General features: G+C 51.5%; 1 protein-coding gene across 2 annotated transcripts; it reads right to left on the reverse strand.

The window, feature by feature from the left end:
• SLC2A6 (solute carrier family 2 member 6) lies at nucleotides 1–26,907 on the reverse strand. 2 transcript variants are annotated; one of them, XM_044992236.1, is made up of 12 exons: nucleotides 26,787–26,907; nucleotides 18,832–18,904; nucleotides 9,754–9,962; nucleotides 7,565–7,727; nucleotides 6,715–6,921; nucleotides 5,739–5,838; nucleotides 4,682–4,893; nucleotides 4,122–4,274; nucleotides 3,291–3,399; nucleotides 2,823–3,005; nucleotides 2,208–2,353; nucleotides 1–744 (listed from the first exon to the last, which is right to left on the reverse strand). In XM_044992236.1, the coding sequence occupies exons 3-12, from the start codon at nucleotides 9,852–9,854 to the stop codon at nucleotides 580–582; spliced, it is 1,539 nt and encodes a 512-aa protein (XP_044848171.1). In that variant the 5' UTR covers nucleotides 9,855–9,962; nucleotides 18,832–18,904; nucleotides 26,787–26,907; the 3' UTR covers nucleotides 1–579. The 2 variants fall into 2 exon arrangements, with proteins under 2 accessions (XP_044848171.1, XP_044848172.1); XM_044992237.1 differs by lacking the exon at nucleotides 26,787–26,907 and adding an exon at nucleotides 19,394–19,464.

A 26,907-nucleotide genomic window follows, 5' to 3' on the forward strand; every position in this document is an offset into this window, starting at 1 on the left:
AAATCAACGTGATGTCTCTTGCCCCATGATCATGGGACTCAAAACCACTTTATTGTTGCAACGGCACAAAGGGCCTTTGCCAACCCACCCTGGGCAGTGGCCAGCAATGTAAGCTCTTGATTCAACCCCTGCTTCCCCTGGGCTGCTTTGCTCTTACAGGCTGTGTTAAGAAACGGCTGGTTTTCTCCGGTCCACAGACTATGTTTGTTTGACTTTAAGGAGCCCTCTTTACCTCCAGTACAGAGCTGGTTGGAGCTGGTATTGCTATCTAGGTTAAAATTAGCAGCACAGATAGAAATTCCAGGTCGTTAACATTCTGTCCAGAGACCAATGGTTCCTTAGAATAGTGTTGAGTGATTCATGAAAAGGAGGTGAAATTCCAGTGTGTGATTCTCAAAGACAATGGTTCCATCCAAAATTAGACCGTCACCAACGAGCCTGCATGCATGATGTATGTGGGCTTTGTCAGCACAGAGAAAATGCCAGGTTCTGCCTCTAGCAGCGCAAAATTTTCTTGTCCCCTTGCATGTCAGATTTTGTTTTGAAAGCTCAGCTGAAGGGTGGTGCTCCTAAGGATCCTCATATATGGTTCCTCATAATGGATCTCCGCCCAGTCCTGAAGTAGGATTCGATTTGCTCCAGGGATCGGCCTTTGGTCTCTGGGACGCAGCAACCCGTGAAGAGGAGGTTCCCTGCGCAGATGACCGCAAAGAACAGGAACGGGACTTCAAGGCCGAAGTCTCGCTGGAAAATAGGACAAAGTGCCCGTGTGACTCAGGAGCCGAGAACCATTGAAAGGGTGGGTTAGCAAAATACTGGGGAAAATGAAGGGAAGCGGTACATTGACGCCTTCCCTCTGTGTCCTCAGACTTCATACACAGAGAGGAACACAATGCACAGTGAACCTGTGGAACTCATTGCCGGGGGATGTTGTGTAGGGTAAAAGTATAACTGGGTTAAAAAAAGAATGAGAGAAGTTCATGGAGGATAGGTCCATCAAAGGCTATTAGCCAAGATGGTCTGGAATGCAACCCATGCTCCGGGTGTCCCTAAACCTCTGCCTGCCACAAGCTGGGACTGGATGACAGGGGATGAATCACTCAAAATTGCCCTGTTCTGTTCACTCCCCTGAAGCATCTGGCCCTGGCACCTGTCGGAAGACAGGATACAGGGCAAGATGGACTATTTTGTTTGTCCCAGTGTGGCCGTTCTTATAGACCTAAGGATGGCCTTGGGGTTAAGGCATGGGCATGGGGATGTGAGGGCAGGAGATAGGAAGGCGGTTCACAAATTGGCCACTAAATTGGTGTATGGGCCTGCACAGGTCACCTAATCTCTCTGCATTTGAGTTTCCCCCTCTAACGTGGAGACAGCGAGGCTTATTTCATTACTGTGATTAACGTGTCTTGGATGGAAGGGGCTAATGGGAGGCGGTGTGGTCCAGTGGATAAATCACCAGTCAGGGAGTCAAGACAGCTGGGTTGTAGTCCCAGCTCTGAAGTGTGACCCTCAGCTCCCCCTTACTGCTTCTCCATCTGTAAAATGGAGACAGTGACACTGACATTCCTTTGCAAGACCTTTGGAGACCTCCCGATGGAAAGCCATACGTGGGCCAACTAAGTGTTCGTGTGTCTGCATGAAGTTCTGGAGGAGGCTCGTAATGCCAAGCCCAAGTGTGATATTTTGGGGCCTGAATCAAGAGATTGGCATAAAAATCATGAGGTTTAAAAAAATAATAATTTCTCTTTTCCTTCTGGTTTCTGGGCCTCAAAGTTGCACTCAGGTCACGGTTTCAAGCTTTGCACTGCAATCATGAGGGCTAGAAATATACTTTAAAAAAAAAAAGAGAAAGCTGAGATTCTCAGGTCATCACCTGACTCCAGGAGCTGAGGCTTTAAGCAAAACACCAAATATCGCAAGAGTTGCGATAAAATGGTGTGAGTTGGCAAAGCTGCCAGCGCCTGGATAAAATAGATCTCATCTTTGTGCTGCAGCTCTCAGCTCTCCCAACTGTGCTGCCTCCCAAGAGCAGCGTCCCTTGTCTGCGTCCCTGATGGGCTTGGCTGTCTCTGCCATATTTCTCCCAAGGGGGGGCAGCCTTGGAGGGCCTAGCACCAGTTAGAAAAATGATAATAAATAAATTAAGGGCCAAGCCCCGAAGGCCTCCCTCAGGCCAACCTCCGCTTGCCGCCACTAGCTGTACCCACCACGACCAGCAGGAAGAATCTGGTCAGCGCAAAGGCCGTGAGCCAGCTCACGAGGACACAGAGGCCTGACGCCACCCCACGGGCCTTCAGAGGGAGGATCTCTGACATCAGCAACCAGGTGATGGGGCCCCAGCCCATGGCATAACCTGGTGGGAGAAAAGGGAGAGATCAGGGGAAAAGCAGAGGACCATAGAGGGTAGGGAGTGGAAAAGTTCCCTGTCAATCCCTGACCCGTGACTGCTCCTAGTTCCGTTTCAACCGGCCACTCTACCAAGACTAGCGGGTCTTCAAAGTGAGGGATCCATCTCCACACCCAGCCCTTGCTGATCACAGCCCCTAAGTGGTGGTGATATTCATGTGACAAAAACATTCAGCCTGTGCCTCTGGTCCTCTCCTCTGCCTATACCACTGGTTCCAACACCCAGACCTCTGAGGGTCTCCACATGAACACTGTTTTTCCAGAGAAATATTTCCTTCCTGCCCCAGTCCCTGCCCCAGCGTGGAACCGCCCCAGCGTGGAACCTCCCCAGCTCATATCACACTGGCTCAGGATGGTTAGTCCCGGTTGGGGGACACCTCTGCAGCTGGAATATGGATTGTAGCTTCAGTTCATACCCATTATAAAGAGCATGGTAGCCACCAGGGGGATGAGGGTGATGTAGCCGGAGGGCTCTGCAGTAAGGCTTTCTGGGCTCACTAGGGTCCCGTTAACGACGGCCGTGGTAGAGTTGTGAGAAGGCAGCGACGTGTAGTGGATGTAGAGCCCCAGGATCAGGTTTGAGGCAAACATGATCCCAGCTGTTAACAGAGAACGAGAATATAGAAACAAAAAGGCGAAATGAAGAGCTTAGGCCCAATTTTCCTCCCCGCCCCCTCAGTGACGCTCCAGCGTGTTCCATGGAGTTACTCCTCCTGGTTTACACAGGCCTGAGAGCGGGAGTCAGACCCGTTGGTGAGCTGTGTCGTCCCCCTCACTCCGCTCTAGCGCTCAAAGGAAACAAGCCACTGGGGCACCACGTGGCTGCACCATCGCATGAATTAGCGCCTGGGAGAGAACACTATGGGATTTGGGGCTGGACATACCCGATACGAAGAGAAGAATTTTCCTCCCAGCTTTGTCCATAGAGAAAGCGGCGATGAGCACAGACGCCAAGCGAACTCCCCCTACGATAGCTGCATCGTACTCTGGCTTCTACAGTAAAAACAAACAAACAAACAAAAAACTAGGCAAGCGAGAAGCAAGATCTGAGGCAGTGCAGGTTCCTGCTTGCATCACCTTCAGTCGTAGCCGTGAAACCTGGCTCCTGTTATTTCTGTGAAAGCCACAGAAGAATGGTTCCTTTAGTTAGACCAGCTGCATGGGGTAACGTTCGACTGGTGCGTGTGTTTGCATCCCACTGTTGCCCTCCAATGGCTGGAACATCAGATCTGCTGGAGTATGGGGCTGTCACCCACATCCCCCTAGGAATTTTGCCATTAGCTCCAATGCTAAAAGCCTGGGACTTGGAAGCTGAAGGTCCCAAGTTCTGTCCCCCGTGTTCTGTGAGTGACTTTCCACTGGCGATCATGGAGTCCACTGTCCATGGCCATGGCTTTGGGACAGCAGGGGGCCAGACATGGCCAGAGACAACGCCCCCTGGGAAGCCTGGCGTCTCCCTGGCTGCAGTGCACAGAGAGGAGGCTCTGCTTGGTATATGATTTTCTCTACAGGGATAATAGGTTCTTTGCCTTTAACTCAAGAAAGGTTTGCTCTTCCCCATCCCAGTGCATGCTGGGAGCAAAGAGGAGAGAGGCAGAAGGCTTGGCAGGAGGAGTGAAGAGGGCCTCTGTGCTGGCAGGGCAGTGTGGGTCAGAGAGCCATGTCCTGTCAAACCCAGCACTGGACAGAACAGCAAAGTCCCCCGTGGGACTTACCAATATCACAGCTGTACTCTGAAATATCGTCTGCAAATACACCAGGATGGGGGTGACGCCCGAGAGCTGCTGCAGGAACCTCATTAGCACCGCGATCAGGATTGGCTTGTAAATGAACGGGTCTTTGATCTCCGCGCAAGAAATCCGTCTGCTCTAGACACACACAGAGAGAGTGGAAAGGTAAACACGCGTTTGCACCAATGGGGCCAGAGCTGGCACCTAAAGAACAGAGCAAATGAATGGTGAGAAGTCCTGGGTCATTTTCATCCCTTGGTTTCCAAGCTCTGCTCAATGGTGGGGAAGTGTCATTATCCCATTATAGAGAGAGGCAAGTGATGTGCCCAAGGACACGCAGCAAGTGTGTGGCGGGGCTGGAAACAGAACCCAGGTGTCCTGAGGCCCCATACTTTGGGCCACGCTGCTTCTCCCAGTCAGGCACAGGTACAGGGTGGTGCTTACAGTCTATGGGAGCTGGAGGGGGGAAAAGGAGGTGGTGATTCTAATGTTCTCTTGTATGAATTCCCAGCATGCCCCAGTTCAGCGGCCCCATCCCACCGCACCTGTTGCCTCACGCTTTCTTTGATTTGCTCAAATTCCCGGTGGAAATCCGTGTTCTGTCCCCGGAGCCAGCGCAGCACCCCGACTGCCTCGTCGTCCTTCCCCTTCGAGATGAGGAAACGGGGCGAGTTGGGCATGAAGCAGAGCAGGATGATCATAGTGAGAACCGGCACTTCCCCAGCCACGGCCAGCCAGCGCCAGGAGAGCTTCAGGCCTGTGGGAAGCAGCGGCAGGATATTAAAGGCAGGGCTGCTTGGGAAATGATCCTCCCCTCTTCCCCCCCCAAAAAAAGTTTTGATTCAAATAAAAAAATTGGTTTCATTAAAAAAATAATTTTGTGTGTGTTTATGTCAAAAAAAAAAACCCCAAAACCCCACAACATTTTCAGCTATTGAAATTTTTTTTGTTTTTCAACCAAAACATCGAAATTTGGGACACGGCCATTTTTCATGAAAAATTCTGTTTGGAAAAGCCATTTTCCATCAGAAAAAGTGTTTCAATGGAAAAATTTCAACCCACTCTAGCTAGATGGCAGCTGGCTAGACCTTCCGTTCTCTGCAGAACCCCATCCCAGCACTCCCAACAGACCAGGGGCCCATCGAATGTGGAGTCCTGCCTCCAGCAGCTGGCAGCACCCAATAGAAATGGAGAAAAGTCCCTCCATGGCCAGCTGTTCTGGGCTTCACACAGTGGTGGGAATAATCTTTCTTCACTCTTGATGATGCCGGGATTGAGGTGCTGAGTCATTGTAGTAACAATATAATTGCTACAAATCTACCCAAGTTGGTCATATGGTCATTATCTGTACCCATCTGACCGTGGGTTTTTCCCATGTCTCCTCTGTAGAATGAAGGGTCAAGATTCAACAGTCTATTGCCAAGATGCTCCTGCAGTGCACACTCATCCCTTATGGTGACCTTAGCTGGGTGGTCATCCAGGCTTCCCCTGGAGTTTCCACTAGGTTCTACCTCTTTTCATTCACATGTTCATGACTTGCCCAGTGATGGACCCACCCCCCCAGAATACCGAAGGAAACCAGCCTCTGTGGTGTGTACTTGCCCAGGGCATAGAGAATGAGGGAGCCAAGGACAGCCATGATCTGAGGGCAGGCGCCCAAGGCTCCTCTGACCCCAGGGTGGGAGATCTCGGAGATATAGACCTAGAAGAGAGTAACACCAGGGTTATGGGGCAGGAAGGGGTGTGTGTCACTCCCCGAACTCTGCAGTGTGCCTGCCAGGGGCGTCCTGGGAAAAGCCAACGTGAAAGCAGAAGCACCGTTTTAAATGAGTCGTCTTTGCCGTCGTGGCAAGAAACGGGGCAAGACCACAGCCCGGTTATTTTCAGTCTTGCCCAATTCCTGCCTTCCCTATTTTAAGCCATCCTGAGCTGATCTTACCGTCAATGCATCCTGTATGTAGGAGGAAGTAACTGTGGGGAGGACGGCAGCACAGGGCAAAGACCAGCTCTTCATTTCCTCTGTGGGCGTGCGCGTCTAGCGGCGCGGAAAGGTGCCGACTGACAGCTCTCAGGGCCCTAGTTCTCTCCTTATCCAGAGCACAGAAACTGTCCCCCTTCCTCCCTGCGCCTCCCCCAGACCCGGAGGAACCAACTGGGCAAGTAAGACGGGAGCTCAGTGGTCAGGCCCATTGAATGCTTGACCTTGGTGCAGCGATTGCCGGGGGGAGGGAGGGCACCCTTGGGAGAAGCACCCAACTCATTGCACGCAGGCTGCCCAATTGCCACTGAGTAACAGGGCACTGTGGGTTTGGTGCCTGGCAAGGAAGGTCACCTGTGTGCCATTACCAAGCCCCTAGCAGGCACCTGACCCCCTGTGACGTTCCAGGCCGTGAGTTACTATAGCAGCAGCAGGGCCTGGTTATTGCAGCCCAACTCCCAAGGCCTGGCTGGGGTAACCGTGACCCCTGATTAAATGTGGGAGCCCTGTCTCCAGCCGTGATCTAACGCCCCAAGGAGGGAGGAGCGGAGGGGGAGGGGCTAGGAGCCGTTGCGCTGTTAACTCATTGAACTTCGTTACCGGGATGGATGCCGCCGTCACGCCGCCTGCGTAGCCCGTCAGCAGTCGCCCCAGCAGCAGCATCCAGACTCCCTGGGCACTGCCCATGAAGGCGTATCCGACAGCAGACGGGACGGCTGAGAACATGATGCTCAGCTTCCGACCCAGGCGGTCATTCAGGAGCATGGCGCTGAGACCCCCGGCGGCAGCGCCCAGCGTGAACACGGACTGCAAAAGGAGGGTGCGTGGGAGGTACATGGCGGCTCTGTGCCCTCCCATGGCAATTCGGGGGGACAGCCTGGCCTGAGTGCCTGGAATGGCCAAACTCCCACGGCAGCGTGGCTCTGAGTCACTGTCAGATTTGCAAACCTCTATCGGGTGGAGCTGCCGTTTCCTACCAATCCTTTCAGGCCTTCCTGTGTAACTTTGCCAGAGCCATGGAAATTTCCTCCCCCACCACGACTGCCATTCCATTCCTTCCCCCTTCAGAGCCCCGCCATCACCAGCCACATGGTGGCGCCCTGGAGCGACATACGCACATTTCACCCTTTCACCGTCACCGGGGCCTACGGTTTCAAAGGCGCCTGGTGACTGGGGGTCTCACTTTTTGGGCAGCCCACCTTGAGATTCCTAAAAAGGGAGCCTGATTTCCAGAAAGTGCTGAGCACTCACCCTCTGAAAAACAGGCCCTTCAAAGGGTCTCGGGTTGGGACCGACTAGTCACTTCCTTGTGGAACTGCAGGGCTCTTTAACCCAGGATTTCCCAGCACTGGATCAGCATGAATCACTTCTCGCAGCTCAGCTGCCGTGTGTGCTGTTCCCCTCAGCGGGGTGACGTGCCACGGAGACAGAGGAAAACGCCCCTTCTTACCCCAAACCAGGATTCCTCCACCCGGTTGATTTTCAAGGCGGGGATGTTGGATGATTCCAAGGCAGGGATCACAGGGGACGTGTAAACCAGCGCGTACCCGAAATTGAAGTTCCCCAGGACGGCAGCGAAAGCTGCTAGAAAGAGCCGCTTGTTTTGAAGGGTTCTGTAGGAGAAAGACAGGACAAGAGAGGGAGCAGGAAAGAGAGGAAGGGGTGTTTGGGGGTTGTGGGTGTCTTAGGCTAACATTTCTCTCAACGCAATAAAGAATGAGATCAAGCCCTATTTATCCCAAAGGATTTTCCTCACTAGGCTTCCAGGCACATCTGTTGTACCACCACCAAACCCTGGTTTACCTTCGGCCCCTCTTTTCCAGCCCTCCTTGATTTTGTTGGTTACAGATTCTGGAGCGTGCTGGTGGGATGGGCTTGTCAACGGCCTTTCTGTCGTGTGGAGCCCTGAGCAGCGCCTGGGGACCGGGGCGCTTTATACGTGACGTTATTATTAATGCATAACTATAGTCCCTTGTAAATAGTGGGCCTTTTTGTAAGCTGGCCCATTGTGAGTGGGAGACCAGGACCTTGTGGGTTATAAGGGGGTGGGAAGCGGGTGGGGCTGGAGATGTCAGGCAGTGAAAATGTCTGGAGATGTCAGGCAGGTTGGGCTGTGAAATATGAGCCTCTCCAAAGCCAGTGAGGTCTTTAAACCTGCTTTACAGTTTCCAGGAACCCTCATGTACCCGAGGCTGAAGAATGCAGAAGTGGCTGTGGGGCTGCCTCCGAGTGGTGCACTGCAGTTCCTCTGCTCCCTTTAGCCCTTGTCAGCTGGTGCGGGGGCTGTCTGGGGGCAGTTTTCCTTTTGAATGTGGTAAATTGTTGTTCTCGTGCCCAGGCAGGGGCACGAGAACCCAGGTAGGGGCCGGGCAGTCACAGAACACAAAGCTGTCACTCTCCCAGAGTGGGAACCAGACCAGCGTCCCACCCCAGGCCAAAGCACACATCTGTCCAGCTTAGGGGGCGTCGACCCAGCAAGCCCTCCCCAGGGTAGCGAGTCTCGGCGCCCAGGGCCGGTGCTGTGGAGCTACAAGTAGCAGTGTAATCATTCCGGCTCTGAGACTCTCCCCTCCTCGTGGGGTCTCAGAGCCCAGGCTCCAGCCCGAGCCTGAAGATCTGTGCAGCTATTTTTAGCCCCGCGGCGTGAGCCCAGCGAGCCGGACTCAGTGGACCCAGATGCTAAACCTCGCGGCCGTGGGTCTGTTGGTGCTGCGTAGACGTGCCCAGAGATGCTTATCTGGCCCCCATTACTGTTGTGTGTGAGCACCTCACAGTCCTTAGTGTTGGCATCTTCCCCCCACCCTGGGAAGCGGGGCAGGGCTTTCATCCCTGCTGTGCTGACGGGCAGCTGAGGCAGAGAATGGCGCAGTGACCTGCCCCAAGTCACACAGGATTTCTGTGGCATAGCAGGGACGTGAACCCAGGTCCTAGGCTACAGCCCTAACCACTGGACAATCCTTCCTCTCCCTCTATAGCGCCAACCCCCTCCAGCCCCACCAGCCTGGCAAAGCCAGCAGTCCTGGCATCTGGCTCAGCTGAGCAGGAGCCGGCCACAGAACAGAGCTCTGGGCGCTGACTGGACCTCCCTGTGGGCACAGGGCCTATTGCCGTGGGGCCAGACAGAGGGCTGTCCCGGCGATTCAGGGCCATCTAGCAGTGCGTGTTGGTAGCCCAGGCCAGCGTGTGAGCTCCTTGCGGTTCATCTCTCCCCCCCGCCCGCAGCATTCCCAGCATAGCCTTGTCCGTTACCAGGGGAGCGGTGCCACTTTGCACCAGCTGCATCTGTTACACTCACTCATTGTTTCTGGTCTTAAACTAAACGGTGAGCTGTGTGGGGCAGGGCCTGGCTCTCAGTGTGCGTGTACAGCACCTGGCACAGCGGGGCTCCAGGGCCTGCCTGGGGCTCCAGGTGCCACCCGAATACTGATGACTCAGTAATGATCCTGGACAGTGAGGAGTAGATGAGGCCTTTCTCCTAATCCCCACTGAAATGGGCACAGGTGGGGAGAGGAGCAGCCTCAGGACAGGTGTGTCGCTCGTACATGCTCCTCTCTGAGAGCAATGGCCCCACCTGGGCTCCCATCAGTCAGATCCCTGCCCCCCGGCGAGAGCGCCCAGTGGGGCGAGCCCAGCTCCTACCTGATGTATTCCCGGTCCAGCTGGTGGGCATTCCTCTGCGGGAAGGTCTGATAGGCTGAGCCAGGCGCTCCCAGGAGCGGTTTCTGTATGCTGGCGTCCATGGGTGTGACTTTGTCCTGGTCTCTCCAGCGGCAAGGCAGCAGGAGCCACCGTCCCCAGCGGGTCTGACGCCTCTGCAGCTTTCTGGGCTGCTGCTAGCTTGGGATTGTCTCCAAGGGACGAGCAGGAACAAAAGTGAAAGAGAGAGAGAGTGAGCGAGAGAGAGATGTGAGGAGGCAGCTCAAAGCCTTCCTTAAGCGGTGCAATCTGTGCTGGTGGGTGAGCGGCCGAGTGCCCCAGAAGAGGAAGCTGGCTGGGGCCAGGAAATGTGAAAGAGTGATAGGGAAATAATCACCCCCTCCCACTGCCACCCCATCCCACCCTGTCCTCCACCCTCTCCCCCTTCAGTCACCCACTCTTCCTCCTCGCTCACGTCTGAGCCGGCATGCCTCATCACCTGGCCCTGTCTCTTCCCCGCACCCTTCCTGTGTGTGTGTGAGTCAGAGAGAAGGGGCGGGAAACTCCCCTGGGCGGGACATGGCCAGGGACAGCTGGCATGCCCCAGGGGGCATAGCAAGGGGAGGGTGGCATGTTCCATATTGGATGTGGCAAGGAGAGCCTGGCATGCCCCCTGCTTGGGCAAAGCATCTCCACCAGGGCACCTGGTGCCTCTGTCGGGGTATGGCCGGCTCAGGGGGAGCTCTGGTCACAAGCACAAACTGAAAGGCCGAGATCCGGAGTGATGAGCCGGGCGGGACCTGTTCCTACGGTAATGGGGGTGCTCCTGGGGGCTGGTGTCAGGACTGAGAGGGGAGCGGGTAGCTAAGTGTGTGCTTAGTGTGATCAGGATCTCACTGGAGCCCTTGTCTCCACAGACAAGCCCTTTCCCATCCCGCTGCCTCATTACCCTGTGTCCTGGCCAGGCAGGGAGCCCGGGGCTGAGACCGGCTAGCACACAGCACCGAGGGTCTCTAACATCTCCCTGACTGTGCCCTCTGCTCACACGCACTGGAGCACAGCAATCCTGCAGCGTCAGGGGCCTGCAGGATTGAGGGCAAACCTCGTCCCCAGGAACCAGTCCCTCCAGCCTTCCCAGGCTTTGGGGATTGGGATTACGGGTCTGTGATGGTGGGATGAACTTGCAGAAACATGCAAGAGTGGGGAACCAGATCTGAAATCATGGAGGGAGGCTCTGGCTTATACCAGGGCCAATGATACGCTTTGGCGTTGAGGGACTCAGCCTGTGACAAGAGGCTACCTGGGCAGGTGCAACCCTGGGAGCAGAGTTGGGCTTGGCAGATTTCCATGTTTAGTTTGGAATAATTTCGACAGCTAAAATCTGTGGTTCCTTGTAACTGTATTTTTAATATTTATCTATTTAAATGTTCACAGTTGTGGGCAATTATGGGGGGAGCATCAGGCAGGTGGTGGGGGGGGGGTCACACAATAATTATTTAATGACGGTAGGGGTTGAGATTCAAAAGTGAAAGCTTAAGAGCTGGTAAATCACCAGTAGTCACTGTCACATGTCCGCATAGACACAGTAAAGGTCCTTAAATCAAACACCAGGTTCTCAGGCAGATCTGTCTCCTTTTGGTTAGCTGCAAATGTCTAGAGTTCTCCATGGAAATATTTCTTTCTGTCGGTTCGAGTGTGTAGGGTAAAATTGACATTTCCTGAATCCTCCCAAGCCCAAGGATAGTACAGTGAGGTCTGGGATGGAGGGCCCCCTTTGGACCCCTCTCAATGCCATTCCCACAGCAGCCTGAGGAGTCACTGAGGGGGTGGCTCTCTGCCCCAGGAGACTGTCTGAGCCAGTTTCTCTTGTGCACACACACCGCATCAGGGCTGTGTAAGCAGATTTTATTTGGAGTCAGAGTCCTGCTGGGACATTATCTTTGACTCAGGAGCTCAGGTGTCAGATTTCCCTGAAGGAAGAGAGCTCAGAGAGCCAGGGGAGTTTGGAACCCAAGGCCACAGTTCAGCTCATCTGAAAATTGCCCAGGGCATGATCCTGTCACCATGGACCCCCCAGCAGCAGCAGCACTTGTCCAGCTAGGAGGAAGCGTCTAGCAAAGCCACATTCTCAGCAGTTCTGACCACATGGCTTTGAAGTCTTTAAACCACAATTTGAGGACTTCAATAGCTCAGAGACATAGGTTAGGGGTTTGATACAGGAGTGAGTGTGTGGGTGAGATTCTGTGGCCTGTGTTGTGCAGGTCACACTAGACGATCATAATGGTCCCTTCTGACCTTAAAGTCTATGATTCTATGAAACCCCACTAGGGACTCTCTGCTCTGATGTAACGTTCTTAGGCTGGGTTCTGCTCTGCATTACCCTGGATTGACACTGAAAGCAGAAGCTGGTCCTTGACAGACACGGATGGGTAGATGCCAATTAACTCCTCTCTGCGAGCAGGACCACTGGTCGTTTATCCGGCTCTGCTATAAAACTGAAGGGCCTTTTCCTCAGGCCGTTTAACCAAATGCAAAGGCAATAAACTCCTAGAGGGGGCAAGCAGCAGCCAGATTCACCACGTGAAGTTAAAAAACCTGCTTTGATGGTGAATATCTTTTTTGTCTGCTGCAGCTGAACTCACCAGAACTTGGGAAACCTTCTGCCTGAATTCTGGACCACCCCAGGGACAAAAGGCAGCGTTTCAAAGGGTGTAGTTACACTGCCATCTGGTGGCGACAGGCCGTAACTGCACTTGGTACTCAGTACTGTCTGCCAGGCTGGCACTGGCTGGCACTGCATTAGAATTGGATCTGGATCCATCCCAGGAGAAGGGAACTGGCACTGGCCAAAGGGCATGTGATGAAGCAAAGCCCAAGTGTAGCAATGGGGTTAGCAGCTATCAGCAGCGATTTGAGCTTTTAGGTTGCCAAGAGGAGGCGAAAGCAAAGCCCCTGTTTCAAACGTCCCAGTGGCCCGTGAGCTGCACGTGGGATAACTGACTCTGAACTCTGAATGTGTCTGGTTTGTGCCATTCAGGTTTTGGCCTGAGCAGATGTCATGCTGGCTGCAAAACAAAGCTCTGTGAGGGCCTGTACGTGCAGAGACAGAAGCAGGGTGTGACAAGCAGAGGGAAGCTGGGATGTTCACGGGTGGAAAACGATTTCCACTGAAGCAAGCAAAAGCACTGCTTGTCATTCTTGGGAGATCAGGGGTTTCCTCAGCCCACTGGCCCATTAGCACTCAGTGAGCGCTAGTCCTGCTGTGCTCCTGATGCCCCCCCCCACACCAAAATGCTGGCAACAAAACCTCCAAATCTTTATGCCAGGCCACAGAGCCATCCATTCCCAGGGCGTTGTACAAGTGCTGTGATGGGGTGAGTAAGTTGCTGTAGCTGATGGGGTTGAGTTGGGAGGTGACTATGTAACCCACACACCTCCTGGGTGTGGTGTTCTGTCCCATGGAGTGACACTGAGACCTCTTAGAGATTAATGAGTCTGCTACGGCTTTAGCTAAGGGCCATGTGGCTTTTAGCTCATGCAGTAGAGACTCATGCATTTCACTTCAGAGGTCCCAGGTTTGATCCTGCCTGCCGATGACTGGGGTCTGTCAGTGTTACAGCTAAACCTGTGGCCTAGATGCTAGCAGACTGGAGCTGCATTCTCAACTGTGTCACTGATGGTCTTGGGGGAATCACTTCACCTCTCCTCCCACCTCTTGTCTATTTAGCCTCTACACCCTTTGGGACAGGGACTGTCTCTCGCTGTGTGTCTGCCTGGCACGATGGGGCCCTGATCTCACCTGGGGTCTCTAGGCCCTCTTGTACTTCAGATAATAATCTCCTTGGTGAGCTGGATCATCTAAAATCCCCTAGCCAGGGGCTCCTTCTGTGGTCGTACGTTCCCAGATCAGATTGTATTTGCTGCATGTGCATGGGATGCATTACTTTATCTCGTCACTTAAACCTTTGAACGACGGAACCGACTCCCGCTCGGGGCGAGCTGGCTGTGTGCGAGCTGGCTGTGTGGCTCCCAGCAGTGCCTAAGTTCCAAGGTGGATGATTACTGTGTAACTGGTTGGTGTCACACCCACTTTGTTCTGCGTGTCTAGGCCAGCCACATATTTGTGCTTGTTTATTTCTGTGCTGAGCCGGGGCAAAGCAGGCAGCAGCCTCTTCGCACGAGTGCTGCCTTGCGTGGGTGGGCTGGGGACCCAGGAAATGATCACCGGCAGTTGATTTTTACAGGTTTTGGAAAACTGTGACTGTAGCGGAAATAAAGTGCTTGTAAATTTGCCCTGTTCTACAGTGCGTCCTGCCTCCTCAGACTCCCTTCACAGTATCGACCAGAGAAGTTATTCTCCCCAGCCTCTTTCTGAAGACTGTTGTCTTGACTCTCTGTCATGGAATTCCTGTGTTCTGCCCCAGAGGTGGCTGCATTTCATGCCAGATGTGAGTGATCCGTACTGTTTAGGCAACATCCCTCCATGTTCCTGACCAGGACTATGGAACAACCAAGGGGAAGAAGCCATCCAATGCCGTGCGCTGAGTCTACTCCATGCTGGCGTAGCCCACTCTCCGGTGTGTGTTACAGGCCGGGGCGGGAGAGCAGGGCGGTCGCCTTGGGAGTCAATTTCCAGGGGGTGATGTAGTATTGTGCCATTTGGGATTTTTTGTTCTTTTTCTCCTCTCTGACGTTTTTGCTCTGCTAATTAGCTGGCTTCTGCACCTCCCACCCCCTGGCTGATTGGCCAGCTGAGTGATATTTTCTTTGTTGTTTGCTCTGCCACTAAACGGCAGGGACCTAAAAACATTCTCCACCTTGGCCAGCAAAATGGCAAGGACCACTCCTGGTTACACGTCCCCCGCGGTGTCTGAGCCACAGCGGATATGAGTGTCCTGCAGCTGCTAGCTTGGGGACTGGGTCCTTCAGCTGATGCTGTGCCAGCTCATGTTTTAGCTCTGGAAGGCCTGGGTTGACTTCCCAGTGCTGACCAAGATGGCGCTTATTACACTGAGAGAGGTCGGTGTGTGGCTACCCATGATGCAGTGCAGAGAGGATCAATCAAACTCATAGTCTTGAACCTCACTTTTGACTCTGTGGCACTCCCAATAACTTGGGAAATCATACGATCCTTTATATACCAGCGTGCAGCCTGTACTCTGCTTTGAGCTATCGATAGAGGGGGCTGTCAGCTATTATATCGCTTGTGAGAGGCTTCTCTAACCAAATGGACATTGTCTGCTACACACAGACGCTCTGAGAACATTGCTGTTCTGTGGGTGTGTTGGGGAGCCCAGTGCTGGATAGCATCAACTTCCTGCTTGTGATCAGAGACCAGTGCTGTGCTCTGACATGCCATCTCCTATAAAGATCCTGGGATGTTGCAGGAATCCATAACCTTGATGTGACAGGCCAAATGTTTGTACCTGGAGGCCCAGGGTGTGCACGCAGAATAACTGAACTGTGTGCTGGAATCTGGCACCCACGCATGCCCATGGCTGTATGCACAATCACCCATTTTGCATGCCCCTGTAAGCTCACAAATGCAGGAGGCGCAGGCCTGTGTTTTAAAAAAATGGAGCTCTGTATGTCTCAGTGAGAACCCTCCGAGTACTTTGTATGTTGTTACCCGCTCTGGTGCCAGGGTTCCTGTTGGCACAGATGAGGCCGAGTACACATACTGACTGTCAGTTATAGGCGAGGTCAATAAATTACCCTCTTATATCAACGCTGCAGAAATAGTTCATTGAAGCATTGGAACAGGGGACTGAAGACTGGGTTGTATTCCTAGCTGTGCTGTGGGTGACCTCAGGCAAATTGCCTCTCTGCTCCATGCCTCAGTTTCCCTATCTGTAAAATGTGGCTAATTAAATTGCTTTGTCCACCCACTTGGGTTGGGAGGCATCATTTATTACTGCATGTAAAGCACTTTGTCAGCCTCAGATGAAAGGCAAATATTCATATATTTTTCCCGTTGAATTAGACCCTTAAATATTCTGAGGATAGAATGCCCATAGCTGGGGGTTCTCTATGCAAATCCATGGGTTGATGTCAGACAGGACCCTCAATGTCGAGAAAATACTTTGGCAGGAAGATATCTTTGGCTGGCACTCCTTGAACCCACCAGTCCCCCAGAGAGGGGTTGGCCTTCGAACAACAAAGAGAGGGATGAGGTGGGTGTTAGGACCAAGAGGAGACCTTGCCTCCAGGAGGAGAAGGGTTTCAGGTGGCGACACACCTGAGGAAATCTTCACCTGTCTGACCTTAATTGAGTGGTTGAGGAAGTCTGTAGGATGAGGAGCTGTGTGGGTTGTTGTCCTGAGAGTCAGCCTGTGGTGGAGGAGAATGAGGTAAATATCTACATCTCTTATTTCTCCGATGGACCCTCTGGTTCTGGATTGACTGTGTTTCCCTCACTGCCTCCAATGAATAGCTGAAGGGCCTGAAGTTTTCCTCTTGGTTGCCCCTGGCTCCACCTCTCCTCAAGGTCTCTTTAAAACCAGGGCATTAGGTTTAGTGCCTGCTCTAAATGCTGGGGAACGTGAGTTCTGACTTTCTGGTGTCTGAACACAGTGCCAGGGCTATGCATGATGCTTCACAGGGAGGTTAAGGAAACACAACCTGCTTCTCTCATCCAGGAGTAACTCTGAAATCAAAGGTGTAAAACTGGTGTAAGGAAGAGGGGTCTTGGCTCAGCAGGCCTGCCGAGGAGTTTGCAGTGTAGGCTGGGTCTGACAGGAGGTTTTGTTTGCCTTATTTATGGGCTTGTTGCTATGGTACCTGAACACCATACAGCCACTAGTGAATGTATCCTCCTAGCACCTCTGCTAGCTGAATATTGGCCCCTGTTTTACAGGTGGGGGAAACTGATTGGGGGGGGAGGGATAGCTGAGTGGTTAGAACATTGGCCTACTAAACCCAGGATTGTGAGTTCAATCCTTGAGGGGGCCATTTAGGGATCTAGGGTAAAAATCTGTCAGGGGATTGGTCCTGCTTTGAGTAGAGAGTTGGACTAGATGCCTCCTGAGGTCCCTTCCAACCCTGACATTCTATGAATCTATGATGCACAGATAGGCTAAGTGATTTGCCAAAAGTCACGCAGGCAATCAGTGTCAGAGCTGGGAATTGATCCCAGGTAACCTGAGTCCATGTCTAGTGATTTAACTAGAAGGATGGTTTGAGAAAACTAGGTTAATGTCCTCATACAAGGCTGTATTGTGCCAATTCTTTCTTTATTCCCCACTCCTTTTAAAATAACTGAGATTTTTATAAAATAAGTGTGGGTCCCAGCTGGAGAGTGGATACGATGGGGGGAGAGATGTTCCATGGATTTACAGGCTCAGGTAAGCCATCTCCATGGGCTCTCTTGCCTGTTATCAAACGATGGGTCTGAGCTGTGGATGTGGTTCTGAAGGTAGCTGGAAGTGCCTCACTGTAACGGAGCTGGCAGGCTAGTGTTTCCATTGGGAACCAAGAACTCACTTTAAACCCTGTCTCCTGGCCCCTGTATCTCTGGGTGGATTGCTCCACTCAGCCTGGAGTGTGTCTAACTCAGTCACTGCAAACGTACCCAGCTCCTGCAAAGTGGCAGGCAGAGCTGGTCTGACAACTTTCCTGCCGGTGTCCCGGGAGGCTGTTGTTGCAGTTTACCAGAAGCTGACTGACTGGGGGCTGTGTGGCAGAGTTCGCAGCACACACATTCTCGGAGAGTCAGAGACGTAGCATGCGCACACGCAAACCAACAAACCCCCGTGAAATGGCGTTTGGCTCCAGATTAGGCCCATTTGTCAGCGAAAATGGAGCCATTTTTACTCCCACTCTAGCTTCTGCAATTTTGAATTTTGGCCTGGTTGGGTGAAGAATAATTCTGGCATCAATACTTGCCCCAACTCACTTTTTTTTTTTGTAAATGATGTTGCAGTGTGAAACTGTTCCCCCTCCAGGAAAAACCCTGGGCTGCACATATGTCCCCCAGGGAAACTGTGATGGTTTCCTGGGCACAGCCTGGAAAAAGAAGTAGTTTCCACATGCTCCTCCGGGTAAACGAACTTCCTGCCAGGCTGCGACTTTACAGAGCCCCCAAATCATCCTTAAAAGCAGGTACTGGAGCGTGCAGGGTGCCTGTATCACAGGAATGGGGCCCAGGGGGCGGGTGTGTTCCTGAGCGGGAATGTGTCAGTGGGCAATGCGGGTGATTCCTTAACAGGCACGCTGACTCTGTGTAGCGTCCCCTCATAGACAGGGGATGTTCTTCTAGGCTTGCAGTCGCAGGTGCTGTTTGACTTACGTTGGAAATTAGGGGCTAGCTGCAAACCTCTCTTCACTGAGGAGAGATTAATTTTGTCCTTGAACTTGTTGTGCTAAAGGGAAATTCACCTTCAGGGGTGAGTGTGAAGTCCCCGGACCTAGGGATAAATCTTGAAGGAACCCAGTTCTTGGAAGCATCTTGTTCCATTTCCCTGTACAAACAGAGCCTGGTTCCTTCAGGGGACGCTACCCCCTCCTCCCACCATGTGATTTTTTTTTTCCCTCTTCCTCTTGTTGACCTCGTGTCAGCCTTTTCAGAAGGGAGATGAGTAAAAACATCCCATCTGCTCTGTGCATGTGATACTGGTGGCTGCCCAGTGGTGGAGGCATGGTCCTCAGGCAATACCCATGCTTGCTGGCCCTCTCTCTGTCACCTGTTCTAATCTCAGTGTGTTGCCTGGGGGTGGCGGGCAGGGCCGGGGGGAGGACATATGTACCGATTTGATTCCAGTCCTGCATGCTTCAGCTGGGTACCAATGTCCCTCTGGATTCTGAATCTCCCCCACTTCTTGGTTGGGCCGCAGCCATGCAGAAATTCAGTGGAAGGGGAAATGTCTTAGCTGGACAGCCTTGTTCCACCTGACTCTATGATGCTAAGTTAACGCCTCCTCCCCTGATATCTGAGTAAAATGCAGGAGTGAAAAGTCTCCACAAGCCCAAATGCCCATCTTCTACCCTTGCTTCCATCTACGCACTTGTATAGCTCCCGTCGGCACAGTAAGAGAACACCACACAAACTGAGCACCACACGTGGTGCAATCTTCGCTATCCTACCTCCCGTCTCTTGCAGGCTGGGGGCCTCCACGACTGGTGTAGTACCTTGATGCACTTGGATTCAGGTTGTGTCCTGAGTGGAAGGAAAAACAGAGGTGTGCAGTCTGTGTTCCAGAACCCCAACGCAATTCGGCATGTTCTGTTCTGGAAATGTTCTGGCCTACCATAGCATCAGGCTGAGAATCCCCAGCTGAAGGGAGGGTGAGTCCCCAAATATCACCTGGGAATGCTGGACGGGACAGTACAGCTGGCTGAAATTCTCCATCTGAGAAGTTCTTCCCACTGAAAAACAGGGCTTCATTTAAACCAATTCCCTCTCCCCGCCCCCGCACCACGGCAGGAAAATGTCAGTGCTGCTAAACTTTGGTTTCATGGGAAACTTTGAAACAAAACTTCTTCCTGATATGTCACCCCCATGCCCTCTGTTCTCCTGACTCTTCTGCAGACCTTCTGTCTCTCCCAGTCTCCTTGAAGGCTCTGCTTTTAACATAACAGCTTGCAAGCTCTTTGTTTCAGAGTTCCCACTTGAAGAACCCCTGGAGTTTCAAACTGGTCTCCTCACCTCCCAAAAGGAGCTATCCCCTCCATTGTCTGAGTGCTGGCCATTGGGGCTGTGTATAGCCATGGATTCTGGGTATCTGCAAAAACTAAGATTGATTTAACTCTTTAGTTACTCATTAGCCAGCAACACCATAGCTGCCAAACACACACATGTTATATAAAATTCATTAACTCAATACAGGTAACTTCCACGTTCATTGCACAACACAATCTCTGAGGCTCCCAGACAGCCTGGATTTAACGACGGCTGTTGAGCAATCTCTGAATGCTGCTGGCACAAGGCGCCTGCTAACCCTGGGAATATATGTTCCAGCCTGCTGGAGGCAGAGTAACACAATGAGTGCACTGCACACACGTCTTCTGTTCAGGCTCCATGGGAAGGAAGCTGGATGTAGAGTTGGATTTTTGACATCCTGGAAGCTCTGTGAGTTTGGATTCAGGGTTGGGTTTGGGACCCATCTCTAGTTTCTGCTCTAATCTTGTTATTTCTTCTTGCATTTCTACTGCTGCATAACCTCATGGTCTCCTTGGTGGGGTAGCACATGCAGGAAAAGTCCCTGGCATGACGACATGGATTTGAAAGCAGTAAACAGAACACATACTTAGAGAAGCGCAGTCGGGAAAGTAACTCAAATACTTTCCTGATGGGCTGTTTTTTCTCTAAATGGACAATCAATCCTAAATTCTCAATTACTGAGGGACAATCTTCACTCATTGATACATTTTGCTTTCCGCCACCAACTCTCTCTGTATAACGTCTTTCATGAGTAATGTACCCAAATACATGGATGCTAAATATCTAAACTATATTCTTAAATTCATTCACCTATATTTGGGTTATTGCTGATTATGCACTAGATGTGTCTAATGACTTTGTGGCTAATCTAAGCACTATACCCAGATGTACAGACACTCTTTTCTCAACCGATGTATTATATCATTATTTTAACATTAGCTTTAAGAGAATTTTTAAATCTGTAAGGAGGCCTGGAGGCAGCTCCTCCTCCTGCTGACTTTGCCTTCTCCACTGGCTGGAAACACACCCTCCACCCTCCGTTCCTAGATAGCTGGGTCCTTCCCCCACTCTGGAAGAAGCCACACCTCTTAGAGGGTGTCTGGATTCGTAACACATCCAGACCAGCCAGCACACAACTCTTCCACAATATTGTACTGTCTTTACACCACGCTTCATATCTGGCAGCTGGGCATCAGGAACAAGGAAAGTTCAGCAAGGTTGCCAAATGACTGGCCATAAACCATCCACCCTGGGCACTTGGCAGTGGCATGTTTGGGTCACTGTGCCATCCTTCTGCTGCAGCCAGGCCTCTCAATGTGACTGATTCTTCAGTCCCTTCACAAATGATAAACAGCAGCCGTGGGAAAGTCAGGAACGCAAGTGGCCCAGAGAAGCTCTGTGCGGAACCTGCAGCTGTGTTGGGACCAGCCTCAAGGATGTCTATGCGCCAAGGTGGAAGTAAGTGGCTTTGCCTTTAGACTTAGCTTGCAAACAGCTGCCCATCCCAGAGAGACGTTTAGCCCGATGTTGGTAACATAAACTAATTTGTTTGTTTAAGTCGTAGCTCATATTGGAGAAAAACTGTCGTTAGTTCATGTTACTTAGGAAGCAAAAAGCTAACAGATGTAACCAATGTGTCATTGTTTCTTCTACCACTATTATTTATACCATGCCGAAAATGGGCCAGGTCTCCGCCCTGAGGAGTTTTCTGTTGCCGTATCAGTCACCTATTTCTACAGGGTTTCTTAACAATCTTCCTGTCCCTCATTCAAGCTCAGGTGTGGCCGGTGTATTTTCAGTGTAGGGGTGAACCTGGGTGCGCAGGGAGAGAGAGAGTGAGAGTGTGTGTGTGTGTGTGTGTGCGCATGCACACACAAAGGCTGTAGATTTTCTTCTCCATGAGTAGCCTTGTCTCTGGAACGCTCCTCCAAAGTCACTAGATTCTTGCTGCTGCCTCTCCACCCTGTCCCTTCCTTCCTCACCCCGGACTCCCCCTCAGTCATGGACATGTTTAGCTGCCAATAACTTCAGTGTAGAGTATTTGACTGGATTAGGGTTATTCCCCTTGATTTAGGGATGCCCTCACAAACCACGGCACTCCTCAAGTTCGAACAGTTTTGCAGGAATGAAGGAATCACCCTGGGAGATAGGGAATAATTTATATCTTGGAATAGAACTCAAATCCCCTGATTCCCTGTCCTGTCACCAGGCATGCGGGGCTCAGCTCTCCAATCCATTACATCAGTTTTATCCTCATCTAGCTCCAGTGACTTCAATATAAAGCCAACTAATGGAGGATGGACTGGGCCCACTGCCTCCTGCATCTCTCAAGCTCCCATCTGGCTGACGGTATTCTTTTTTTTTTTTTGCTTCCAGCAGTACAAGACCAAGACCTGCCACCCGAGAAGGAGCCATCTGAGAAAAGCTGTTGCCACTATCTGAACATGCCAGCGTCCCTGTGTGAGCCCAGGAACCAAGTGGAGATGGAATCCAGAGAAAGGCAAGTTCCCTCTGCATCCTCTGAGCCGGTTTCTCTGAGGCCAGAAGACTCTGACTTCTTGCCGTCTGTCAGACTTGCAGGCATCTTGTGCCTTGTTTTTATCCTTGTCTCTCTCATCCTGATTTATGGCAATACTGGCCGAGTGCCCTTTAACCACTGCAGGGCCCTCAGCTCCCATGGAGTTTGTTCACTGGACTATAAACTCAGCCCATTTCGTCTTCTCTTCCCAAGCCAGCCGGAAACAACATGGCGTGCCCTCCAGCGCAGTGTGAGTGACCTGCGTTGGGCTGACCGTCCTGAGGGGTTCGGGGTCTCTTTGGTGGCTGTTGGGCTGGGAGATGTGAGGAATACGCTCTTTTGTCTCTCAAAATGGACCCTTTCCTTGCTGGCCACAGGACAAGGTCTGGCTCATTCAGTGAGAGTCCAAACATTAGAGTACAAGAGTACTCCGTTGCCTTGGGGAGGGTACCCAGAGACTGGGACATACCTCTCCATTATTTATGAGAGGGAGAAGTTTGCACCTTATGGCATGACTGTGGCCATACAGCGCTCATTCGATGGGAGCCCCTTTGCCACCGAGACTACCCTTGCCCTCCTGATGAACAGCACGGACCAGGCTGGAGAAAATTCCCTGCACAACTTGACATCCAGCCTTGTGTCCGATATTTTAAGCAGCATCTATCGCACGGGCAGGGTACCGGACAAGTTGTGGGCCACGGCTAGGAGCCTACCTGTGCTCGTCATAAGGCCTGAACCATATTTGGAAGGTGGTTTTATTTGCTGAAGATAGGTGATCTACTGGAAATGCCTTCAGGAGCCACTGTCATTGGGTCTGGCTGTACCTCTCATGCCCAAGATATGACACCTTTTTAAAAGGGGACCCTGTTTAGCTCTTTGAACATGCTTGGTGCTACCACATGATGATATTACCATGGGCCTGCCTGTGAAAGGTATGGCATGTCACAGGTTAAAACGGCCTAACAGGCTGTGCGAAGCTTGGCAGAGCAGTGGATACAACCGTCACCTCTTCCTCTCTTGGAATTCAAACCTGGACAACCAGTGGTCTTCATCATTCTTGGTCCCACTCTCCAGAAGCCCCGTTCTCCAGACTTGGCACAGCTGGTGCCTTTGCTCAGGACTCTGCTAGCAAGCTGTTGCTTTTGTTCCAGTTTTCCAGAGGATCACAGGGAAGTGTCTGTGGGAGTCAGACCTTTGACTACTCAGTCTGACAAGACTCCGCTTCACTGCCTTTGAAACGCACCAGGAGAACAAGTCAGCCCATATTGTTCATCAGCATCACTTTGTAGCTGCTGTAAATCTGTCACACGCCATTGAAGTCCACAGATCTACATTCATTAACCTCAGCTGAGGGGCCGGCCCCATGACTGTACAGAATTCCTAGGGCCTTTCCACCTCTGGAAGGAGGCGGGACAGAAATCTGCAGGATGTGTCTTGCTTGATGGATAATGCTGCTTTGTGGCGGGAGAAGGGCTGTGACAGGGACACACACAATAAAATTCTTTTTTAAACAGTGCCTCCGCTCCTCCTCCTGGGAAGTTTTTCTTCTTCCCTTGGACTCTATACAGTCTCAGGGCGATAGGTCTTGCTAAGCATGAGAATGTCTGATGACTTGATGGTAAGTGTGTGTGGACTGGAACCAGTGGATGCTGATGACTGGTGAAAATGAGTGGAGGGGCCGGATTCAGGACTGCTGAGTTCTGTGCCTTTGTTTCTCGTCTGCAAAATGGAGGTTCATAATACTTCCCTATCTCCCAGGGTTGTACTGATGCCATTTGATTGGGTGAAAGGGGCCATAGGAGGCTAACAAAACTCTTCCAAACCTTAAGGATTTGGTTTGAGATTTGGGCGAGTTCTCACTTCATCCAGCCCTTGTCACGCACACCCTGCCTCTTTCCACAGGGAGTGTTCAGGATGCCGCGCTGCCAAAGTTATGGGTGCAGCTTTCTTTGCAAAGGTGATAAGTCGGAGCAATCAATCTGTTATGCTATCCTTGCCGTCCCTCTCTCTGCAGCAGTTCTGCAAACTCTTAAGCAATTAATGCTAAGGTCTACTAGCTGCCAATGAGCCGTTTGCTTTGTCCAATCTTGCAGGCGTTTGGTAATGATTGATTGTGTTCTCTAAGCACCTTTAAATTTCTCCTGCTACAAAAGGAAAGCATGGCTCCTGGCTAGACAGGCCTGGCTGTGGTCCATCTTGGGTGATTAATCTTTGATCTGTCGTGCTTCATTGGAAACGAATTGGGACCGTAAACTATTAAACTAGAAGAGCAGTAAGTAATCCAACAGCTGAAAGGCTGCCATTAAGGTAAGGTATGGCTTAGTCCTACAGGCATCTGAAATTAGATTTATGAGAGGAGTGCCTCCTCCGGATTCCATTTTTAGCTCACGCCTTGAGCCATGGAGTTCATGCAGTGTGAATGTTGGGGCTGTGATGGGGATGGATAATGGCTAGAATTAGTCTCAATTGATCAAAACTGCTGTCCTGTACATGGGGTTGTGGGAGCAGATGTGAGGGCATTGGCGGGGGAGGGGGAGAATCTAGAAAGGGAACGTGGATGACTATCAGAGTTCTGATCATTCAGCTAAGTCATTCTGGCATCTGTTACCCTGAATGAGATAATTTGCTGATAGCATGAGAACTCTCCCTGGTGCCATGTGCTAACTTGCATTAGAGGTACCCATACAATGGAGTAAATTCATCCCTGGCGTAATTCCATTGACTTGCAGCAGCATCAGGTGACTAGGTAATTAAATGAGAAAAGCACCATTTGCAGTACCATAAATAGATAGGTTTTTAGTCCTATTGTTCTAAGTGTTCAGGAGATGGGCAGCCTGGATGCAGATGGACTATTGAAAAGGACGTGATTGTTAAGCCTGGAAAGGGTGGTGTGTTTTGAGGCAATTGAGTGGTGGAATAACCAAATCAAGCTGTAGAGTGGCTTTCAAGAAGCAGAATGTGCCACTATGTCCTGTGCCCATTTCTAATTGGCCAATGCATATAGTGCTGATCCACAGAGAGAATGAGAACCTGCTACTGCTATCAATTACTGGCACTGGTGCTTTTTGAGCAAACTGTAGAGCAAACTGCAAACTGCTATCCCAAATGATGACCCATGGCAAGGGGCTGTATTAATTCTGTGACCATGTAGGGCTCTTCTTTCAAAGTGCTGTGACTGCTTAGAAATAAACCACAGCAGTAGGAAGAGAATTAAACCTCTCCTCTTCCAATAGCACAGATTTCACAGGATTCCTGTGAGCAGGATAGGCCTGGGACTGTTTCAGCAGTTCTGATTCTGCTCATCAGAGGGCAGTAGTCCAGCACACCCTAGCTATCTCACAACGTGAGTTATTTAACACACCTGCTTTGTCACAGCGCAACATGGAGTGGAAGCTTGGATAGAGTATAGCTTGAAAAAGGCCCCAAAAATAAAAACCAGGAAAGAAGTGCTGTACTGCTGGGTATTTGAACCATTTTGTTACAGGAGCTCCCTTAAAAACCTTGAGTAATATGTTGAGCTCCAAAGCCAGGGATCTAACAGCTGACTCGCACTAGAAATGGTTGTGTGCAGAGCTTGCTGGAAAACCAGTACATTTTTTGCTGGAATCTTGTTTTTAAATTTCAAAAATATCAACATTTTGTCTTCTCAACAAACTTTTGATGTAGAGCTGGCTGAAAAATTTCAACTAAAATATTCCTGGGAAGTTTTGGTTGGCTTTTTTGGTTGAAAATTGAGTTCTTGATTTGGAAAATAATTTCATCAAACTTTTGACTAGCGCCAGCTGTAAATGCTGCCCTCCCCCTGGGGTCTATCCCCCTCTATCTGCCAATCAAACTGAAGCCATTCCAAGTGTTCCCATGCACCACTTCTTCCAGTGCTCTGCTGTGTGTATAGCAGGAAATATTTGTCCTGTTTATGTCCAGGTGAGGAGTCTTGGGAAAAAAAAATCTGGGCCCAGATCGACCGTGACATTTAGGTACCTAAGTCTGGGGGGAAGGCGCCTACTCCCAGTTGTAGGTGCCACTGAGATCCACAAAATCCACGCTTGGGTACTGCCTAAACCTGTAGGTAAAAATTCCCTCTGCACTTAAGTTTCTGCCTCTGGGCATGTGCACTGCTTCCTCACTCTTGGCATCAGGGCTCCTGTGTCCCAGTGTGATCCACAAACCAGGAGAAGATAAACGCTTGTCCGCCTAACTGGCATGCTGGGCCTGAACTGGCGGGTGAGCTCAGAGGCTGCCTACCTGGATCGGGTCCTATTCGGCCTCTGGCTGGGGGAGGAAGAGGAGGTGGTGGGACCCAGCTTTATGGCTTTTTAGCCCAATGGGTAGAGACGTCAGCTGGGAGACCCAGGTTCCTTTTCTCTCTCCCCACTCTGGCAGAGGGTAGATTTGGACAGGGATCTCCTCCCTCTGAGGCAAATGCTCTAAGCACTGAGCCATGGGATATGCTGATGTGGGGCTCACTCAGCCTCTCCTGTGGAAGCTATTCTGCGGTGGATAAGTAACTAGAGTCATTGGTTCAGGGGGTCTTGACCCTGGGGTTCCCACTTCCAATCACTGGGCTACGGAGTCCTTCTCGCTCTCAGGCCCAGTGAGCATAATGGAACAGCTCCCATAGGAGAGGCTGAGGAGCCCTCCACCATCAGACTATCCCAAAGGTCAGCCACGAGAGCACGCTCCTGAGAGGTGGAAGACCCCTGTTCAGACCCCTGTTCAGACCCTTTCTCCCCCTCCGGCAGAGGCAGGAATTGAACCTCTGTCTCCTGGATCCCAGCCGTGTGCTCTAACACTGAGCCACAGGTTATAAGGTGAGTAGCAGCAGCTGCTCCTTCACTTTTGTGTGGGTTTAACACATACCCCTCTCGTTGAGATCTCCGCGGGGCTAGCTCCCTGCCTCGCGTGCTGGCTGTGTGGATTGCATTCTTAGGCACCTGCCTCTCCCCATGCCTGGTACGGGGCGCCTACAGGCCTATCTCAG

This window comes from Mauremys mutica, chromosome 18 (assembly GCF_020497125.1).
Source record: "Mauremys mutica isolate MM-2020 ecotype Southern chromosome 18, ASM2049712v1, whole genome shotgun sequence".
In the NCBI taxonomy this organism is placed as follows: domain Eukaryota; kingdom Metazoa; phylum Chordata; order Testudines; family Geoemydidae; genus Mauremys; species Mauremys mutica.